The sequence below is a fragment of the Aotus nancymaae genome, unplaced genomic scaffold, assembly GCF_030222135.1.
Source record: "Aotus nancymaae isolate 86718 unplaced genomic scaffold, 86718_ANA_hifiasm-v0.15.2.pri h1tg000036l, whole genome shotgun sequence".
In the NCBI taxonomy this organism is placed as follows: Eukaryota; Metazoa; Chordata; class Mammalia; order Primates; family Aotidae; genus Aotus; species Aotus nancymaae.
This window is the reverse complement of record NW_026988450.1, coordinates 51120033-51138313: the sequence shown is the minus strand read 5'-3', so window position 1 is coordinate 51138313 and position 18281 is coordinate 51120033. Positions and strand designations below refer to the sequence as shown.

At 45.4% G+C, this 18281-nt stretch overlaps 1 protein-coding gene and 1 long non-coding RNA gene across 12 annotated transcripts in view; one reads left to right on the top strand and one right to left on the bottom strand.

The window, feature by feature from the left end:
- LOC105719679 (uncharacterized) overlaps nucleotides 1-13654 on the bottom strand; it is a 29267-nt gene extending 15613 nt beyond the window's left edge. For all 4 annotated transcript variants that reach the window (XR_010345596.1, XR_010345597.1, XR_001108023.3 and 1 more), the window contains exon 1: nucleotides 13468-13654. This is a non-coding gene — a long non-coding RNA (uncharacterized LOC105719679). The remainder of the gene's footprint in view (nucleotides 1-13467) is intronic.
- Nucleotides 13655-14108: 454 nt separating this feature from the next.
- The window catches only part of RRM2B (ribonucleotide reductase regulatory TP53 inducible subunit M2B), a 36574-nt gene continuing 32401 nt past the window's right edge, over nucleotides 14109-18281 (top strand). For 2 of the 8 annotated variants that reach the window (XM_012455860.3, XM_012455859.3), the window contains exon 1: nucleotides 14582-14775. In XM_012455860.3, the coding sequence (XP_012311283.2) occupies nucleotides 14728-14775 (48 nt within the window). In that variant the 5' untranslated portion in view covers nucleotides 14582-14727. Of the gene's footprint in view, nucleotides 14124-14581; nucleotides 14776-14866; nucleotides 15043-15105; nucleotides 15291-16597; nucleotides 16668-18281 lie in introns of those variants that run through there. The other 6 variants (XM_012455861.2, XM_012455865.3, XM_064384461.1 and 3 more) reach the window with 6 other exon arrangements.

Here is an 18281-nt window from a genome sequence, read left to right as displayed (position 1 = left end):
ATCCCTCGTCCATCAATCCTATATGTGGTTCTGTCTTTATTGTAGATTCACCAGTTTTGTTAAACTCCTGTTAGCCGATGTACAGTGGTTTAGACCTGCTTCCCTTAAAGTAGCAGATATTCTACAGTGGGTAACAGACCACTGGCTGCAGGGAACCTTTACTGAATTCAGGCCCCTAGAAATAACTCTGCTCTCTTTTTTCCTCCTATTCTTCTTCTACCACTGAGGTCTCATTTCTATGTGGCAGATAACTCTAGCCCTGTCTCTTTTTATCTTCTTCCTTATTATAATCTTTACAGCCTGTTAAGTTCTCTCAGCCACCCCCTCTGGGAAAGGAATACTTCTGCCCGTGTTGGGTGTAATATCTGTTCATATCCCTCTGACTACCCCACAAAAGCCATCTATGGGTAATCAGGAGTCCTGCCTAGACCCCAAGTCACCATTAGAATGCCTAGTCCAAAATCTACCCAAACTGGGCCTCTCCATAAAAAAGAAAAGGCTACTCTTCCTCTCCACCATGGCCTGGCCACAGTGCTCTCTAGACAACCAGTCTAAGTGGCCTCCAGAGGGTACGCTCGACTTCAATGTTCTAACAGATCTAGATAATTTTTGCCAGAAAAACGGCAAGTGGTCGGAAGTCCCCTATGTCCAGGCTTTCTGGTATCTGCGATCCCGACCCACCCTCTGCTCTTCTTGTTCCTCCACCCAGGTCCTGTTAGCCAAAACCCCGCCTTTGCCCTCAGCCCCGCCCGACTCTGCACTCTCCAAAAACCCGGAAGACTTGTCCTGCCCCGCCCACTTTACCGACCCTCCTCCTTATGCGGGGTCTCAACTCCCTCTTCCCTCTTCTCCTTCTCCTCCCCAAAGCCCTAATATGACTTCCCCCATCAGTGCTCGTACCCGCTCTCACGACCCCCCCACTCCTCTGCCCTTTGCGTGAGGTAGCCAGGGCTGAGGGAGTTGTACGAGTGCACGTTCCGTTTTATCTCTCTGGCCTATCGGCTATCAAAAAGAGCCTAGGGTCTTTCTCCACTAACTCGACCGTCTACACCAAAGAATTCCACTATCTTACCCAGGCATATGACCTAACCTGGCATGACATGTATGTAATCCTATCCTCCACCCTCACCCCAGATGAGTGGGACCGGATCCTTACAGCAGCCCGGGCATACGCTGATCAGGTACACCTAACTAACAACCAGATGCCAGTGGGGGCAGTGGTGGTCCCCAAGGCCAACCCTAATTGGGACTATCAGACTGGTCAAGATGGCTGCCGCCGCCAAGACCAAATGCTACAGTGCCTCCTAGCAGGCATGCAAAGCGCAGCCCACAAGGTAGTTAATTATGACAAGTTTTCATCAGGGACCTGATGAAAACCCAGCCGCCTTCCTTTACTGATTAACTAATGCTATGATCTTCCATACCCGGCTGGATCCAGCCTCCTTAGAGTGGACTATAGTCCTAGCCACCCACTTCATCTCCCAGTCAGGGCTGATATAGGAAAGAAACTTAAAAAGGCTGAGGAGGGCCCCCAAACTCCCATATGGGACCTGGTAAACATGGCATTTAAGGTTTATAATGGCCACGAGGAAATGGTTGAGGCCACCCGACAGGCCCATTTACAGCAGAAGGTAAGCCTCCAAATCCAAGCTCTTGTAGCAGCCCTGAGGCCAGCAGCCCACCAGGCGCCTGGTCGGGGGGGTCCATCAAAACCCGGAGCTCTGCCTGGGCACTGCTTCAAGTGCAGTCAGGAAGGACACTGGGCACGTCAGTGTCCATGTCCCTGACCACCTACCAAGCCCTGTCCAGACTGCAAGCGGCTGGGACATTGGCACGACGAGTGCCAGTCCTGGACTACGGGCTCACCCCCAACACCTCTATGTGAGGGGCAGGCTGGTCCACAGGAAGCAATCCCTTCACCTGAACTTCTCGGCCTTCTGGACGACTGACACAGCCCAGACTCGAGGACCCCCATCACCCTTGCCGAGCCCAGGGTAACGCTGCAGGTGGCGGGTAAGTCCATTTCCTTCTTAGTGGATACAGGTGCTACCTATTCTGTACTGCCTTCCTACTCCAGGCCTAGCATATCTTCCCAGGTTTCAGTTATGGGAATTGATGGAAAGCCTTCCTGCCCTAATCAAACTCATCCTTTAGCCTGTGTCCTCAAAGGACACCCCTTTTCTCACTCTTTACTAATCACGCCCTCATGCCCAGTTCCCGTTAGGACGAGATATTCTCCAGACTGTGGGGGCCACTCTCCCACTTACTGGCCTCCCATACTCAAACCCATCACCCACTCACCTCCTACTGCCCCTCCTAACCGACCCTACGCCCGGTCTCAACCCCTCGCCTCAACCCCCATCCCTTGAGATGAAGGTGACTGTTGATGATGGTGGTGGTAATGAAGGTAATTAAGATGATGCTGCTGATGGTAATGGTGATGATGGTGATGATGAAGGTGATGATGAAGGTGTGATAAAAGTAATGAAACTGATGATAGCGAAGTGATGGTAATGGTGATGACGGTGAGGGTGATGATGAAGTTGATAATGAAGGTGATGGTAGTGATGATTATGTTGTAGGTGATGATGGAGGCGATGGTGATGGTGAAAGTTGTGATGACCATAATGAAGGCTATGGTAATGGTGATGATGGTGAAGGTGATGATGCTGAAGGTGGTGATGATAAAGGTTGTGGTGATGACAGTGATGATAATAAGGGTGATAATGAAGGTACAACAACCCCGAACTTTTCTCTTGGTTAACACTAGTCGAAGCCATAAACTTCACTAATTGCTTTTTATGTGCCTCCCTTAACAAACCCCCCTTAGCCGCAGTTCCCCTCTGGACCGGGTTCAACCTGTCACGATCATCTATGGGGCCTGACACCACCCTAACGGGTATCCCGCTGTTCAAGGTACACTCCCAAAAGCTCTTTCTCTGCTACAGAATGGCCAACAGCTCCAGCTGCAACACAACTGCAAAAGTAAAATCCACCCTTTATGCGCCTCCAGGAGGATACTTTTAGTGTAATGGAACCCTAACCAAAGTTATAAATGCCTCCCTCCCCTCCCTCTGTGTGCCCGTTACTCTAGTCCTGCAGTTAAAGGTATACGGGCAAGCTGAGCTCCTATCTCTCCTTACGCCTTCCCCTGCTCGCTGAAACAAATGAGCTGTCTTCTTCCCAATAGTAGTCGGCCTCTCCTTAGCATCCTCTTTAGCGGCTGCTGGAATAGGAGGCGGAGTGATGGGCTACAGTGTCACTTCAGCCGCTCAACTGGAAGACAAGCTCCGTGTGGCCACTGAAGTGTCAGCTGCCTCCCTGGCCTCCCTCCAGCAACGAATCACGTCACTGGCCCAGGTAACTCTCCAAAACCGACGGGCCCTTGACCTACTAACAGCAGAAAAAGGAGGTACCTGTCTGTTTCTTCAGGAACAGTGCTGCTACTATATCAATGAATCAGGCCTGGCAGAAGAGAACGTCAACACTCTTCACCGCCTCCAGGAAAATCTCCGCAAAAAGCAAAATACATCAGTCTCGCCTCTCAGCTGGTGGCAATCTCCCATACTTACCTGGTTAACCCCCATCATCACTCCCATTATCATAATTTGTCTTCTCTTAATGGTAGCCCCTTTTTTCCTCAGGTTTTTACAGGCCCGCATAAGGGAAATTTCCAGGGTGGCCGTAAATCAGATGCTGCTTCACCCCTGTGTCCGACTCCCAACCGAGGCACCAGCCAACTGATCCATCCTCCTCACTCCGCCCCTATTCAGCAGGAAGTAGCCAGAAAGAAGCAGCACCCTATATCATCAAAAGGGTCAGAATGTAAGGCCGGTCGCCTTGCCAGGAGCTCGGACATGCCCACCCCCCTCCCCACCTAGAAACCACGTCACCACTCCACTCCCACTTCTGCACTCAGCATGCAAATCTGTAGTTCTGCACTCAGCACCTAGCCCGCTGTTAAACTCCCCCACACCCACTTCTGCACTTAGCATGCAAATCTGCACTCAACACTAGCCTCTGCACTCAGCACCTAGCCAACTGTTGAAAAACCCCACCAAAATTTAAAAGAAGCCCCGCCAGAACCTGCCCAATAGCATTTTGCCCCATCCAGGTCCCACTCCCCCTGGGCGGCTCGCTCACTGGAAATCTCACCTACCTGCCAATGGCAGCTTGCCCCCGCCCATGTCCTGCTTCCCCACAACCAATCAGAATGCCTCCACTCCCTATAAAACCCCACAACCAAGAGGAGTCAAGTGTGACTTCTCCGGCCCCTCCTGTCGGACCGCAGAACCTCACCCAGGAGCTGATTAAATTTCTTTATTTCAATAACTGGCCTCAGTTGCCTCATTCGAACCTTGCTTGCTTCATTTAAACCTTACAGTGGCTCACACTTGTAATTTCAACACTTTGGGAGGCCGAGGCAGGCGGATCACTTGAGGTCAGGAATTTGAGACCAGCCTGGCCAACATGGTAAAACACCACCTCTACAAAAATACAAAAATTAGCTGTACAAGGTGGCGCGTGCCTGTAGTTTCAGCTACTCAGAAGAGGAGGCTGAGGCAGGAGAACCCCTTGAATCTGGGAGGCAGAGACTGCAGTAGAGATGATGCCACTGCACTCCAGCCTGGGCAACTGAGTTGAAACTCTGTCTCAAAAAAAAAAAGTGGAGGGGGTTGAGACATCAAGTTTGAGAAATTAGGATTTTTTCAGTGAATGACATACAATTAAGACACCAGTTGCTTGAAATTACGTATTTTCTATACAAAATGCTAGCTTGTCTTCTTAGGTGATCACTACACAAATCTAAGTGGAATGGATGCTGGACCAGTTACTATGGCTGCATAACAAATTATCCCAAAATTGGTGGCTTAAAACAACCATTTGTTATGCTCGTGGATTCTGTGGGTTAGGAACTTGGACAGAACACAGGATGGTATTTTCCTGCTCCATAATGTCTGGGGGTTCCAACTGGAAGGTATGACAGCTAGGAGGTGGATTCCTCTGAAGGCTCATTCATTCACACATCTGAGGTTGATGTCAGCTGTTGGCTGGTGCTTCAGCTGCTTTTCACGTGGGTTTCCCATGTAGTCTGTATGAGCTAGTTTTTGTTAAATGACTTCACTGTTGTGCAAACACTATAGAGTCTGTTTACACAAACCTAGATGGTACTGCCTACTACACACCTAGGCTGGGTATATGGTATAGCCTATTGCTCCAAGGCTACAAATTTGTACAGCATGTTACTGTACTGAATATTGTAGGCAATTGTAACACAAGAGTATTTGTGTATCTAAGCACAGAAAGGTACAGTAAAAATATGATATAAAAAGTTAAAAAAAGGCACACTTGTATAACAAGGGCACTTACTATGAATGGAGATTGCAGGACTGGAAGTTGCTTTAAGTGAGTCAGTGATTGAATGTAAAGGTTTAGAGTATTACTGCACACTCCTGTAGATGTTATAAATACTGTATGCTTAGGTACATGAAACTTATAAAAATATTTTTCTTTCTTCAATAAATTAACCTCACCTTACTGTAACTTTTTTACAAACTTTTAAATTTTTTTAAAGTTTTTTTGACTTTTGTAATAACAGCTTAAAACAGTGTATAGCTGCACAAAATTTTCTTTCTTTATATCCTTATTCTATAAACTCTTCTATTTTTAAAAATAATTTACTTTTTAAACTGTTTTGTTTAAAACTAAGATACACACACATTAGTCTGTGCCTACACAGGGTCGGGATCATCAATATTACTGTTTTCCACCTCCACATCTTGTCCCACTGAAGGGTCTCCAGGGCAATAAGTACATGAAGCTATCATTTCCTATAATTGCCACACCTTCTTCTGGAATGCCTCCTGAAGGACCTGCCTAAAGCTATTTTACAGTTACTGATTTTTTTTTATATATATAAGTAGGAGTATACACTAAAATAGTGATAACTGTACTAAATACATAAATCAGTAATATAGATTATCACTATCAAGTATTATGTAGTGTACACAATTATATGAGCTATACTTAATACACTGACAACACAGATTTGTTTACAGTGGCATCACCACAAACATGAGTAATGCGTTGTGCTGTGACTATAATGTCACTAGGTGATAGGAACTTTTCAGCTTCATTATAATCTTATGGGAGCACTGCCATATATGGAGTCCATCATTGACCAAAGTGTTATGTGGCACCTGACTGTATCCTACTTGTTAGAAGTTAGTATCGATGGCCCATATGCAAAGGGAAGTGCATTAGATGCCACCTTCTAGTGGGAGGTGTATCCAAGTTCTGGAACAGCATATGATACCAGAAATACTGCTGTGGCCATTTTTGGAAAATATAATTTTCCATAAAGGCCACATGAAGATGTAGAATCCTCCTACTCCTTGAGCTCTTTCAGTTACACATTTAATTCTTTTTTTATTTGCTCTCCCAATAACTTTGAATATCCTGGGGGAAACTCATACTGCCTATACTATTCTAAGTATTGTGATGTGCTTTTGCTATGTTATTTAAGAATATTCAATTCTGCCATAGAAATTGAGAGAAACTAAGTATGGGAGCAAACAGCTCATTAGACATAATGAAATTTGTAAGATGTATAAAGTATAAACAGTAAATAATTATGCTGTGAGGCATGTTAAAAATAGGATGAATGTATTCAACATAGTATTGGAAGTTCTGGCTAGGGCAATCAGGCAAGAAAAGAAATAAAGGGTATTTAATTAGGAAAAGAGGAAGTCAAATTGTCTCTATTTGCAGATGACATGATTGTTTAATTTAGAGACCCCATCGTCTCATCCCAAAATCTCCTTAAGCTGATAAGCAACTTCAGCAAAGTCTTAGGATACAAAATCAATGTGCAAAAATCACAGGCATTCCTATACACCAATAACGGACAGAGAGCCAAATCATGAGTGAACTCCCATTCACAATTGCTACAAAGAGAATAAACTACCTAGGAATACAACTAACAAGGGATGTGAAATATCTCTTCAAGGAAAATTACAAACCACTGCTCAAGGAAACAAGAGAGAACACAAAGAGATGGAAAAACATTCCATGCTCATTGTTAGGAAGAATCTATACCATCAAAATAGCCATACTGCCCAAAGTAATGTATAGATTCAATGCTGTCCCCATCAAGCTACCACTGACTTTCTTCACAGAACTGGAAAAAAACACCTTAAATTTCATATAAAACCAAAAAAGAGCCTGCATAGCTAAGACAATCCTAAGGAAAAACAACAACAACAAAAAAAAATACAAAAAAACAAAGCTACAGGCATCATGCTACCTGCCTTCAAACTATCATATTTTTACTGTACAGTAATCAAAACAGCATGGTACTGGTAACAACAGATATATAAACCAATGGAACAGAACAGAGGCCTCAGAAATAACACTACACATCTACAACCATCTGATCTTTGACAAACCTGACAAAACAAGTAATGGGGAAAGGATTCCCTATTTAATAAATGGTGTTAGGAAAACTAGCTAGCCATATGCAGAAAGCTGAAACTGGATCCCTGCCTTACACCTTATACAAAAATTAACTCAAGACAGATTAAAGATTTAAATGTAAGACCTAAAACCGTAACAACCCTAGAAGAAAACCTAGGCAATACCATTCAGGAGATAGACATGGGCAAGAACTTCATGACTACAACACCACAAGCAATGACAACAAAAGCCAAAATAGACAAATGGGATTTAATTAAACTAAAGAGCTTCTGCACAGCAAAAAAGACAATCATTAGAGTGAACAGGAAACCTACAGAATGGGAGAGAATTTTTGCAATCTATGCATCTGACAAAGGGCTAATATTCAGAATCCACAAAGAACTTAAATAAATTTACAAGAAAAAAATAATCCCATCAAAAAGTGGGCTAGGGATATGAACAGACACTTCTCATAAGGAGACATTTATGCAGCCAACAAACATAAGAAAAAAAACATCATCATCACTGGTCATTAGAGAAATGCAAATCAAAATCACAATGAGATACCATCCCACACCACTTAAAATGGTGATCATTAAAAATCAAGAGACAACAGATGCTGGAGAGGATGTGAAGAAATAGGAACACTTTTACACTGTTGGTGGGAGTGTAAATTAGTTCAACCATTGTGGAAGACAGTGTGGCGATTCCTCAAGGACCTAGAAACAGAAATTCGATTTGACCCAGCAATCTCATCACTGGGTATATACCCAAAGGATTATACATCGTTCTATTATAAAGACACATGCACATGTATATTCATTGCAGCATTGTTTACAATAGCAAAGATGTGGAACCAACCCAAATGCCCATCGATGATACACTGGATAAAGAAAATGTGTCACATATACACCATGAAATACTTTGCAGCCATAAAAAAGGATGAGTTCACGTCCTTTGCAGGGTCATGGATAAAGCTGGAAAGCATTCTCAGCAAACTGACACAAGAAGAGTAAACCAAACACCGCATGTTCTCACTCATAAGTGAGAGTTGAACAATGAGAACACATGGACACAGGGAGGGGAACATCACACACCAGGGCCTGTTGGAGGGTGGAGGGCTAGGGGAGGGATAGCATTAGGAGAAATACCTAATGTAGATGACAGGGTGATGGATGCAGCAAATCACCATGGCACATGTATAACTATGTAACAAACCTGCACGTTCTGCACATGTACCCCAGAACTTAAAGTATAATAAAAAAAAGGATGAATGGAACATATATGTATTGAACATACACAAAAATAATGGAACACATGAGAATTTCATTTTTAGATTAAAAGGTCTGGAAGGACCAAGTAAATCTTTTTTTTTTTTTTTGAGACAGAGTTTTGCTCTTGTTGCCCAGGCTGGAGTGCAATGGCGCAACCTTGGCTCACCACAACCTCTGTCTCCTGGATTCAAGCAATTCTCCTGCCTCAGCCTCCTGAGTAGATGGGATTACAGGCTACTGCACCACCACGCCCAGCTAATTTTGTATTTTTAGTAGAGACAGGGTTTATCCATGTTGGTCAGGGTAGTCTTGAACTCCTGACCTCAGGTGATCTGCTAGCCTTGGCCTCTCAAAAAGCTGGGATTACAGGCATGAGCCACCATGCCCGGCCCCAAGTAAATCTTAAATATTCATAAGGTAATGACCATATTACCACCAGACTGACAACTGTTATCCCTAAATCAGCCACTCACTGGTGAGATCCATTCTGGCCCCACATGTGCTCTGTCCAAGAAACACAGATAATATCCATAGCTGCTCAGCAGTTAATTTACAGCAAGTTATAGCTGGGGTCAGGTTCCTGCAGTTCTCCAAAAGAAAAGTGTGTGCTGACTACACCTTCTATCTGCTGAGCACCCTTGCTCATCCTCACTATGGTCCTCGTAACTACACCACCGATGAGGAAGGCTGATATATCAAACAGTACGTGAACAGTAACATTTAGATTCAGATGGTATAATCCTTCCACTCTCTCCCCTCCCCACATCCTATCCAAAATATGTTAGTTCACTCCATTTCTTTCCCCTTGCAGTAATGTTTTAAAATGATTTAATAGAATACAGCTTGTGTGCTTGTTTGGCACATAACTGGTACTCATTTTGTGAAGTGGCAGCTAAGAAGACTCTGGTTGATAGAAAGCCCAAGGAAGGAGGCAAGATTGAGAACAACTGTATTAATTTGAAGGTGGCAGGGCAGGATGGGTCAGTGGTGTAATTTAAGATTAAAAAGCATATTCCAGCTGGGCGCATTGGCTCACACCTGTAATTCCAACACTTAGGGAGGCCAAGGTGGGTGGATCACCTGAGGTGTCAGGAGTCCAGCCTGGCCAACATGGTGAAACCCCATCTCTACTAAAAAATACAAAAATTAGCCAGGTGTGGTGGCAGCCGCTTGTAATCCCAGCTACTCTGGAGGCTGAGGCAGGAGAATTGCTTGAACCCAGGAGGTGGAGGCTGCAGTGAGCCGAGATCACACCACTACACTCCAGCCTGAGCAAGAGAGCGGGACTCAGTCAAAAAAAAAAAATAAATAAATACAAAAAAAAAAAAAAATATATATATATATATATATATATATATACCCACTTAGTAAATTAATGAAAGCCTAGTGTGAACAGGATGTGCAATGAGGCTAAGATTCTAGATTTGATGGGCAACCAATCAATGAAATAAGACACACCTGTAAAGTTGGGAGGCTAAAGATACAATTAATGTGTTCTTGACTAAAGAAAGGAGCGTGCTACTTTATCTCAGAACTCTGTTCTTAAGGACCAAGAATGCATTTTCCATTTGAAAACTGCAGTTTGGTTCCACCATACCCTGACTACTACAGTAGTTTTCCCTGTCCTTTCATTTTCCTCTTATTACTTTATTGTATGTAAAGTAACTATATTAGTCACAATGTAACTGTATAAAATTAAATGTGTAACTGCAAGATTTCTAGGAGTAACAGGATTCTACATCTTCATATAGTCTTTATGGCATATTGTATATGCCATAGTTATAATGCATAAAAGCGTATTGGATTTTTTAACCAAATGGCCAATGGTTTCTTCTGATCCACACCAGATGAAGAGAGGATGGGGGAGAAAATATGGTTCTGTGAAAAGACTCCCTTCTCCATTAGTGGCATGCTCATTCAGGTCTTATCTTTATATTCTAGTAAGTTATTTTGCTCTGTTTTAACCCCCCACCCCCCACCAAAAAAAAAAAAAGCCACACACAAAACAACATAACAGTTTTTGCATATCTCCTTCAGTTGAAGAATTGTAATGTGTTTCATTTATAATTGTAAAGCCAAGCACTTTTTTTTTGAGATGGAGTTTTGTTCTTGTCAAGGCTGGAGTGCAATGGCGCAATCTTGGCTCACTACCACCTCCACCTGCCTGATTCAAGGGATTCTCCTGCCTCCACCTCTCAAAAAGCTGGGATTACAGGTATGTACAACCACGCCCTGCTTATTATATTTTCAGTAGAGATGGGGTTTTGACATGTTGGTTAGGCTGGTCTCAAACTCCTGGCTTTAGGTGACCCACTGGCTTTGTCCTCCCAAAGTGCTGGGATTACAGGCATGAGCCACCATGCCCGGCCCCAAGTAAATCTTAAATATTCATAAGGTAATGATGATGTTACTGCCAGACTGACAATGTTATCCCTAAATCAGCCACTCACTGGTGAGATCCATTCTGGCCCGACGTGTGCTCTGTCCAAGAAACACAGATAATATCCATAGCTGCTTAGCAGTTAATTTATGGCAAGTTATAGCTGGGGTCAGGTTCCTGCAGTTCTCCAAAAGAAAAGTGTGTGCTGACTACACCTTCTATCTGCTGAGCACCCTTGCTCATCCTCACTATGGTCCTCGTAATTACACCACTGGCGGGGAAGGTTGATGCATCAAATAATACATGGACAGTAACATTAAGGTTCAAATGGTATAATCCTTCCACTCTCTCCCCTCCCCACACCCTACCCAAAATATGTTAGTTCACTCCATCTCTTTCACCTTGTGGTAATGTTTTAAAATGATCCAATAGGATACAGCTTGTGTTCTTGTTTGGCACAGAACTAGTACCCATTTTGTGAAGTGGCAGCTAAGAAGACTCTGGTCAACAGAAAGCCCGAGGAAGGAGACAAGATTGAGAACAACTATCACATCAATTTGAAGGATGCAGGGGAGGATGAGTCTGTGGTGCAGTTTAAGATTAAAAGCCGGGTGCAGTGGCTCACACCTGTAATCCCAGCACTTTGGGAGGCCAAGGTGGGCAGATCACCTGAGGTCAGGAGTTTGAGATCAGCCTGGCCAACATGGTGAAACCCCATCTCTACTAAAAAATACAAAAATTAGCCAGATGTGGTGGCAGGCGCCTGTAATCCTAGCTACTTGGGAGGCTGAGACAGGAGAATCACTTGAACCTGGGAGGCAGAGGCTACAGTGAGCCAAAATCCAGCCACTGCACTCCAGCCTGAGCAACAAAATGAGACTCCGTCTCAAAGAAAAAAAGAAGACATATACCACTTAGTAAATTAATGAAAGCTTATTGTGAACAGGGTTTGGCAATGAGGCTGATGAGTTTCTAGATTTAATGGGCAGCCAATCAATGAAATAGACACACCTGTAAAGTTGGAGATGGTGGCTAAAGATACCATGGGTTCCAAAGACAGGACATCTTGACTATAAAAGGAGTCTGCTACTTTATTCTACCAAAGGGCAATTTTGTAACTCTTTTGTACATAGCTGTTACATGTAAGGCAATCTTTCAGCAGTGATACATTATTCTTAAAAAATCCTAGTTTTCAAGTCAAATGTCTTGTTTAAATAAACTTATTTAAAAAGAAAATAAATTGATTTAGTAAACTGTGACTCTAGGCATCTCAATTTGATATGAGCTTTTTGAACTCAGCCATCTGAGTTTCATGACCCTCTGGGATGGCCTGCCCCGTAATGTACTTGGAAGCTACCATTGCATCAAGGTAACTTCTCACCCCAGTAAGTGTTTTACAAGTAATATATTATCAAATTCGCACAACCTTATGAGGAAGGAATTATTGTTCTTATCCTGTAAATGAGAAAGCTGAGTCTCAGAGAAGTGGCCCAAGGTAGCATAGCTAATAAGCGAGGGAACATGATGCCCGAAACACAATTATTGTTTGATGACTTTAAATGAATCTGCTGATTATTTGCCACGTGGCCTATAGTAAATCGAGACTCAATGGCCTCACAGAATTTATGTGGCTATTAAAGTTCACAGATGAAAAAAATTTCACTCAGCATTTGACCCCTAGAGAGTCTTTCTTAAAGCAAAGACTCTCTACCCCCACTCTATTGGGAGGGTTGAGAAAGAGCTTTCAGCATTTTCAACGCTTAAAGTGAGACCTTGATCCCATTTACCATCCTTCAGCCAGCCACAAAACAGGTGCCTGCTGTTTGGGTCATAACAAAATCCGGTCAATCTTTCAGCTTCAAGCTACTTCAACAAATCTCTCTTCCACTTTACTTTTGTTAGACTAAACTATTTTCTCTCTTTCTTTCTGTAGTAGTTTTCTTTAGCTAGTCCCCCTGCGAGAAGGGCATTACTAACTGAACTGCCATCACCAGTAGTCACTGCCACGACGTGACGCAGAGGACGGTCATGGCCGGAGACCCTGGAGGCTACGACTTCGGAGCGGGATAACCTGAACAGCCTGACTCGGTTCCTCACCCGCACTGCGAGGAGAGTCGCTGGATCTACCCGGGGATTCAATTAGTTCATTTCCACAAGGTGAATTCCCTCACCTTCTACAGTGCCCGGCCCTCAGGAAGATTAGTATCAATCAATATCACTAAAAACTTAGTTTGTTGAAACAATTGCACAGAGGTTTCAAAATATTTTCCTGACGTCAGTAACGTGCCCCTCTCCCTCGCCCGCATTCACACACGCATACACTTTACCCCCTGCCACTTTCCCTTTTCGGTTGCTTACACACGAAACCAGGCAGTCCTTTCCCTCGCGAAGCGTCCGGCGGTGTGGCGGCCCCGTCCCGGCGCTTCCCACAGCAACAGTGCGTTCCCTTCGCCTCCCGCAGTCTCTCAGGACAGGCCGGGCTAACGCAAAGTACAGTGTTCTTGAGGCATCACGAGTGCGAGCTGGGGAATCTCGAGCCGGCCTACAGGACACCTCCCGCACCAGTGGGCGGGAGCCCGCAGAGGCCGAGGCGAGGTGGGGCGGGCGCTTGGAGAGGACAAGCGGAGGAGGCGGGGCCCAGAGGCTCCTGAGGAATCCTCAGTGGGCAGGCGGGAGGCGGGGCCGATGGGGTGAGGTGGGGCTAGCTGGAGTAGGCGGGGCCGTCCAGAGCAGTGGGCGTCCCTCAGTGGAAAAACGGGCGAGTGACTGGGCCGTGCAGTACAGTAAGGCGGCACCGGCGGAGGCAGAGAGATTTCCTTAGGCCGCAGGCGGGGTAAGCGGGGCTGGCCGAGGTGGGCGGAGCTTCGAGGCGAGGGAGGCGGGGCCGCCGAGGCGGGGAGAATCCCTTTGGCCGCAGGGGGGAAGGCAGGGCTGGCTGAGGTAGGCGGAGCCCCGAGGCGAGGGAGCCGGGGCCGGCCGAAGCGGGGAGAATTCCTTAGGTCGCAGGCGGGGAGGTAGGGCCAGCCGAGGTGGGGAGGATCCCTTAGGCCGTAGGCGGGGAGGTGGGGCTGGCAGAGGTAGCCGGAGCCCCGATGCGGGGGAGGCGGGGCCGGCCGAAGCCGGGAAAATCCTTTAGGTCGTAGGCGGGGAGGCAGGGGGCCGGCCAAGGCGGGGAGGATCCCTTAGGCCTCAGGCGGGGAGGCGGGGCTGGCAGAGGTAGGCGGAGCCCCAAGGCAGGGAAGGCGGGGCCGGCCGAGGCGGGGAGGATCCCTTAGGCCTCAGGCGGGGAGGCGGGGCTGGCAGAGGTAGGCGGAGCCCCAAGGCAGGGAAGGCGGGGCCAGCCGAGGCGGGGAGAATCCCTATGGCCGCAGATGGGGAGGCGGGGCTGGCTGAGGCTGGCGTAGTCCCGAGACGGGGGAGGCGGGGCCGGGTCGGCGCAGGGAGAGTCCCTCAATGGGCAGGCGAGAAAGCAGGGCCGGGGCGGGGCTGACCGGGTCCCTAGAGTTAGGGGCTGGGCGGACCCAGCGGACAAGCGGGCCACTTGGGTCCTGTCGTAGTTGGAGGTGGCCTGCGGAGCTCAGTTTCCTCAGCGCCTGTAGCTTCGGCGGAGTCTGCGCGATGGGCGACCCAGAAAGGCCGGAAGCGGCCAGGCTGGATCAGGATGAGGTAAATGTCGCTGTCGCTTCATCCCCCGCCCCGCAGTAACGCCCGCCCATTAGATTGCAAGTGGCACACCGCTGTAGGAAATGTTATTCGCCGCGGTCAGAACAGGCCTCTCCTCCAGCCCTCGCCGCAGCCTGGCTTCGTCGTTGCGAGCGCCGGGGAGGCTGTGCCCGGGGAGGGCGGAGGAAGGAGCCCACTTTGGGTTTGCGTCCCGCTCCGCTGCTCTGCCCTAGAGCCAGCCAAGGACGACGCTTGGAGGCCTCAGGCCGGGTGAGGCTTGCCCCTGCCTTTATCCGCTTCACACTCTCCCACCCTCCTTCCCTGTTTTGGAGCCCTGGCCAGGGAAACTGAGGCAAGGAAAGACGACTGGCGGCCGTGCTGGAGAGATGCATACCGTTTCAGATGGTGACAAGGAGTTGGAGAACGCGTGTGGAAATTGACACAGGTGGATGGGGTGAAGATGACGGGCAGAAGGGGACACGAAATCCTCATGACCTCCTCCCAGTGAAAAAATCAGGGTAGGAGGCCAGTTTTGCTCAGGCCCGGCTCCTTAACTAACTGAATCTTTGGGGTGTCACTTTCTTCCTTTATACAGTGGAAGTGATACTTCACAGAGGATTAAATAAAATGCTTTATGCAAAGTGCCACGAAAGTTAGAGGTGCTTAGTAAGCCCAAGTTGTTCGTCCTCTCCACAGATCTTGTGCTGATAAAAGTACCAAAAGTAAATAGACCAGGATTTGTTAGACTGTAGGACTGTATGGTAGTTTAAACTGTTGCTGTATAATTTTCAAATACTATCATTTTGGAAATACTTCTAAGCCTTTTGTTAACAAAAGTGTTTTTTATACTGCTGAAACCGGTTTCTGCGTGTGATATCTTTGATTTAATGCTGTGAAGATTTGGAGGAAACAAACGTTTCCACCCCAAGAGAGTCATGCTTGGCCCTACATTTCTTTAGAAAGTTGTAGATTCCAGGTTTGAGATTTTATTTTATTTGACTTGATTTTTGTAAGCATTTAGTAACTAAACTGTAAATATCCCTCAAGCTTTTTCTTCCTGTTTTGAAATAAATGCATTTATTGTCAACTTCCCCACTCAAAGGGGAAAATTGAGACTGCTGTTTGTGCTGATGGCACCAGCAGTGATTCAGCCTTAACACCTAGAAGTTAAGTGTTAGTTATTACTCCTATCTCAGTGATACAGACCCAGACAGAATTTTAGATTCAGAATGAATTATAGTGAGCAGCTGATCCAAAAGTTTTTAACTTGAGATGCTAGGATGCCTTAAGCACTTTGTTTTTCTAGATGCCAGAGTGCATAATAGGAGGCCTGCATCAGAGTCACTTGGAGTATTTTGTAAAAAACGTAAATTGCTGGACCCACACCCCAAACATAGTGAATCAAAATCTCTTGAGCTCTGCATTTTTAACAAGTACTTCAGGTGATCCTGGTATGCATATTAAAACGAACAAACAAAACCCTACTGTCTTAAAGTGTCCACAGATAGGCTAGAAGTGGCTTTATAAATCTCCCGAAGTGGTGTGTAGATTGTATATGTGCAGATGTGAATCTCCTGAGAAAGGGCACCATAGTTTTTGTCAGTTTCTCAGAGTTAACTATTGCTAATCTAATTCGTAGTCTATTTTCAAGATAAAGTTTAGGCCAAAAAACACTAAATGACATGCACAGGATTCAGTAGAGGAGCTGAATTTAAAACCAAGTTCTTGCACCTGGGCCGGCATCCCATTTGTTTTGTCAGATTTTGTGAGAATGGAAGAATGAAAATGGTACTTAGAAATAGTGTATGACTATGACAACATGCAGATATTTTACAGAAGTAGAAGAGACATAAAGGCAAAGAAACAGAAGTGATGGAATTGGGGCTGAATGAGAGGTAAGAGCCATGTATGATGCCAGTTTAGATTGGGACATCGTAAGTGCTTGCTGGGGAATCTTGACCTAAATTTTCCTGACATGCCCAGGCATGTCTTCCAACTAGGTGACCAGAAATTGAGTCAGTCAGAAACTGGAAGTACCATTCTGGAAAATACAGTAGAATGTCACTAAGGAATGCCTACTACTAAACTTTATTTCAAATTCTCATCACTTTACACCTGTGCACCTACAATAATTTGGATGTTTCTCTATCTCCTATCTTACCTGCCATTTAATCCTAACTACTATTGCCAAGTTAATCCTTCATTAGACCAGTGCCTCCGTGTCACTGACCCTGCGCCCCCAAAAAAACTCCCAAAAGGGTCTCAATTCCTACAAAAAAGCCTGGCCAACGCCTCAGGCTGGCAAAGTCTTGTTGAAGCTGGTTTTTTTCATGCTAACTGCCACATCTTAATTCAGATTCTCATTTCCATCTTTGAAATTGGTTCCTTAGTTGCTAGGAAAATCTGGATTTTTATCGAATTAATCCTATACATGGGTTTCTGATGAGTCTTCCTAATGCCACCACTATTCATGTTAATTCCCATTCAGAAACTCTCCATGACTGTCTATACCCCCAAATCTGTGGGGTACAGATTTTCAAACTGTACCCTGCAATGAATGCCAGCACCTGGGGTTGGGGGCAAATGGGGAGAACTGGAGTATGAGCCTTCCAGACCTCCAATATTTGAAAATCTTTGGCCACAAAATTAATTCCTAACTTCTTAGTCTGCTTTATCTTAAGAGTCTGGATCCTTTGCTTTAGCCAAATCACATTATTCCTACTTTTGCTTTTCCTTGACCTGCATCCATTTCAGTTGATTTTAATCTCAGCTGGCTCCTCTTCTTTCATCTGCCCTTTAAATACCGGCATTCTCTAAGGCTGGATCCTCAGTTGTCTTGCTGCTCTATATGTTCTCCCTGAATAATCACATCCATTCCCTTGGCAACCACTAATGGGAGCTCCATCAGTCCTGTGGTATAGTGTTTTATATATATATTTATATATATATATATATATTTTTTTTTTTTTTTTTTGACACGGAGTTTCACTCTTGTTACCCAGACTGGAGTACAATGGCACGATCTCGGCTCACCGCAACCTCTGCCTCCTGAGTTCAAGCAATTCTCCTGCCTCAGCCTCCCGAGTAGCTGGGACTACAGGCACATGCCACCACGCCCAGCTAATTTTTTGTATTTTTAGTAGAGACGGGATTTCACCATGTTGACCAGGATGGTCTTGATCTCTTGACCTCATGATCCACCTGCCTCAGCCTCCCAAAGTGCTGGGATTTCAGGCGTGAGCCACCGCGCCTGGCCTAGTGTTATATTTTTAACTGCTCATGGGACATTACTGAATTCATTATCTTTTTTAGTGACCTAGTCGACTTTGTAATGATACTGTGTAACTTTGTTGTCGTTTGGGTTGGTGGGAGGAGTTAAATTAAACTTCTTTAAACATCGAATGTGAGAAGCAAGATTTTTGTCTGATTTATTCATTTATTCTCCAGGTACTGAGCACTTTCTGTGTGCCTTTTAGTTCTTGTTATCACCCAAGTTACTGGAGCTAGCA